The sequence below is a fragment of the Postia placenta genome (assembly GCF_002117355.1).
Source record: "Postia placenta MAD-698-R-SB12 unplaced genomic scaffold POSPLAscaffold_4, whole genome shotgun sequence".
NCBI lineage: Eukaryota > Fungi > Basidiomycota > Agaricomycetes > Polyporales > Adustoporiaceae > Rhodonia > Rhodonia placenta.
Window position 1 is genome coordinate 403311 of NW_020169835.1, and position 3235 is coordinate 406545.

The following is a 3235-nucleotide window of genomic DNA, read 5'->3' on the forward strand; positions in this document are numbered from 1 at the left end:
GACAATAACGACGTGTCCATATCAGGCAGGTAGTACAGAGGTCGCGGGTTCGAGCCCGCGAAAAGGAAAAAATTAAAAAACGGCTAGACGCCGTACCAAGTCGTGACAGGCACATCACTGGTATTGCCCTTCTGCCGTCCTCCGAGCTGGAGATGTGCGAGGTGTGCATTCGCGCTAAGTCGACGCGGAAGCCAGTTCCTGCTGTGCGCGAGGGTGAGCGTGCGGAGGAGCTTGGTGACGAGGTTCACTCTGACCTGTGGGGCCCTGCGCGAGTCGCCACACTGGGTGGTCGGAAGCATTACATTACCTTTACGGATGACGCCACACGCTGGACGATGCTCTACCTGCTGCGTGTAAAGAGCGAAGCCTTTGAAGCGTGGCTGGAGATTCACCATGGCAAGCGGTTGAAGTTTTTGAACACCAATCGTGGGGGCGAGTACCTCAGTGAGGAGTTTAAGACTCATCTTGAGGCCCGTGGCATCGCGCAGAAGCTGTCAGTCCACGATACCCACGAGGAGGCCGGTGTCTCGGAGCGTCTCAACCACACGTTGATGGAGAAGACCCGGGCGCTGTTGCTCACGTCTGGGCTGCCTGCGTACCTGTGGGGCGAGGCCGTCCTGCACGCCGTCTGGTTGAAAAACCGCACGTCCACCAAAGCGCTCGATGGTAGGACACCATTCGAGGCCATAAACGGCCGTCCGCCTACATTGCTCGGCCTGCCTGTCTGGGGGTGCTGTGTCTGGGTGCATGACACCTCAACTGGGAAGGTCGGTGTGCGGGCCCTGGCCGCGCGCTGGGTCGGGTATGATGGTCAAAGCAAGGGCCATCGTGTTTACTGGGATACAACTCACCAAGTCACCGTGGAGCGGAACGTTCGCTTTGGCGAGCTCTCGTTGCCCGTTGTTGTCAACGATGGTGTCGAGCTTGAGGGGGAGCAGGTGCCGGGCAATGACAAGCCCACATCCACTGCCGACTCTACTGAGGAGACTGCCATTAATGAGCCATCCACGCTGCCCGCCTCTCCTAAGCCCGAAGTCCTGGAACCGCCGCCAGCGCCGCGGCCAATGCGCATCCGGAAACCATCGCAGAAGGTCAGTGACATCCTCGCTGGCAAGGGCGCGGATAGCAGCGTACCACGTGGTGTGCAGACCCCGGTAGAGCCCGCTGCCGAGCTGTTTGAGGAGGTCTTGGGTGCTGCCATGGCCGCGCAGATTGCTGAAGTTGAGGGTTTGGACCCGCAGTCGCTGGCAGAAGCAAAGCGCCGGCCCGAATGGTTGCGCTGGCAAGAGGCAATGCAGGAAGAGCTGCGCGCACTCGAAGCGCACAGCACGTGGCGTCTCGAACGGCCTCCACCCGATGCGAATATAGTCAGCTGCCGGTGGGTTTTTCACGCGAAGAAGGATGCGGCCGGGAACGTGAACTGATACCGTGCGCGCCTTGTCGCCCGTGGATTCTCACAGGTGCCAGGAGTCGATTTCTTCGACACCTACGCTCCCGTGGCCAAGATGGCGTCCATCCGCACCCTGCTTGCATTCGCAGCGCGCCACAATCTTGATGTCCACCAGGTCGACATCAAGAGCGCATACCTGAATGGTGAGTTCGAGGAGGACGAGGTTATCTACATGGCCATGCCACCGGGTGTGACACTCACCCATGACAAGTCCCTCGCGCTGCGCCTGTTGCGTCCCCTGTACGGTCTCCGTCAGAGCGCACGTAACTGGCATAAGAAGCTCCGCAGCGTCTTGCAGAGCCGCCTGCGCATGTCCGTGGTCGACGTCGACCAGGCCGTCTTCTACCGCTCGGAGCGCGGCAAGCTCATCGCGATGGGCGTACATGTCGATGACCTCACAATTGTCGCATCTGCAGGCCTTATGGATGAGGTCAAAACCAGCCTGCAAAAGGACTTCGAAATCACCGATGAGGGCGAGATCCATTGGATCTTGGGCTTCGCTGTTGAGCGTGATCGCGAGGCCCACACCCTGTCGCTCTCGCAGGTCGCATACATCGAGTCGATCCTTCGGCGGTACAACCTCGAAGATGCGCGGCCTGTGTTCTCGCCAATGGACCCGCACGTCCAATTGTCCACCGCACAGTCGCCGCAGACGGCTGTCGAAGCTGCTGAGATGCGCAACGTCCCGTACCGGGAGGCTGTGGGGTCTCTCATGTATGCTTCCCTCGGCACCCGTCCTGATATCACTTACGCTGTGTCGGTTCTCGCCCGTTTCTCGAAGAACCCCGGACGCGCGCACTGGGAAGCCGTCAAACGCGTTTTTCGTTACCTTGCCGGGACGAAGACATTGCGACTCACCTATGGCGCAGTCTCGCTCGACCTCGTTGGCTACACTGATGCCGATGGATCAATGCATGAGGACCGCAAAGCGATCTCCGGGTACGCATTCCTAATTGACGGTGGTGCAGTCTCTTGGGCGTCCAAACGCCAGGAGATCATCTCGCTTTCTACGACCGAATCCGAATACGTCGCCATCACACACGCATCCAAGGAGGCACTCTGGTTGCGCTCACTCATCGGCCAGGTCTTCGCTCCTTTCACAGAACCCATCCTGCTCAACTCTGACAATCTTGGCGCCATTTCGCTTACCCAGGACCACCAGTACCACGCGCGCACGAAGCACATCGACATACGGTTCCATTTCATTCGGTGGATCATACAGGACAAGAAGATGAAGCTTGTCTACTGCCCTACGGACCAGATGGTGGCCGACGCGCTCACCAAGGCCCTTCCCAGCACGAAGGTAAAGCACTTCGCTGCTGCGCTCGGGCTCCTGTAGGATTATGGGGGAGTGTTGGAGCAGATAATCCATACGTACGCTCTCGCGCCGGCTCTCCGGCTACTATACCGTTCCGTATCGCCCTGTTTTACCTTACGCTATTTACGCGCTGATGCGCTGCCCCTTCTTGGCACTCATCCCGCCATGCGCATGCATGCGCAGCATCAGTGCGCACCGATAGTACCTGTCACGTACCTTGTGCCTGTCGTTTCTGCTCGCCGTCTTATACGCTCGCATTTGCGACCGCACCCTCAGTCTTGCATCGTATCCGAGCACGCACTGAGGGTGAGTACTTAGCTTGTTCTGTTCTCGTTTACACATACTCACGTACATTGTAGTCCTCGTCCTATTTGTTATAGGTATGCATAAATACAAGTCTTGCATCGTATCCGAGCACGCACTGAGGTCCTCGTCCTATTTGTTATAGTCCGACGACGCGTGCTCTA

General features: G+C 58.4%; 1 protein-coding gene across 1 annotated transcript; it reads left to right on the forward strand.

The window, feature by feature from the left end:
* Nucleotides 1-152: 152 nt before the first annotated feature.
* POSPLADRAFT_1088399 (hypothetical protein) lies at nt 153-317 on the forward strand (the record flags this gene model as incomplete). The annotated part of the gene is made up of 1 exon (XM_024483062.1): nt 153-317. A coding segment is annotated over one exon (165 nt), but the record flags the coding sequence as incomplete, so codon positions are not given.
* Nucleotides 318-3235: the final 2918 nt, after the last annotated feature.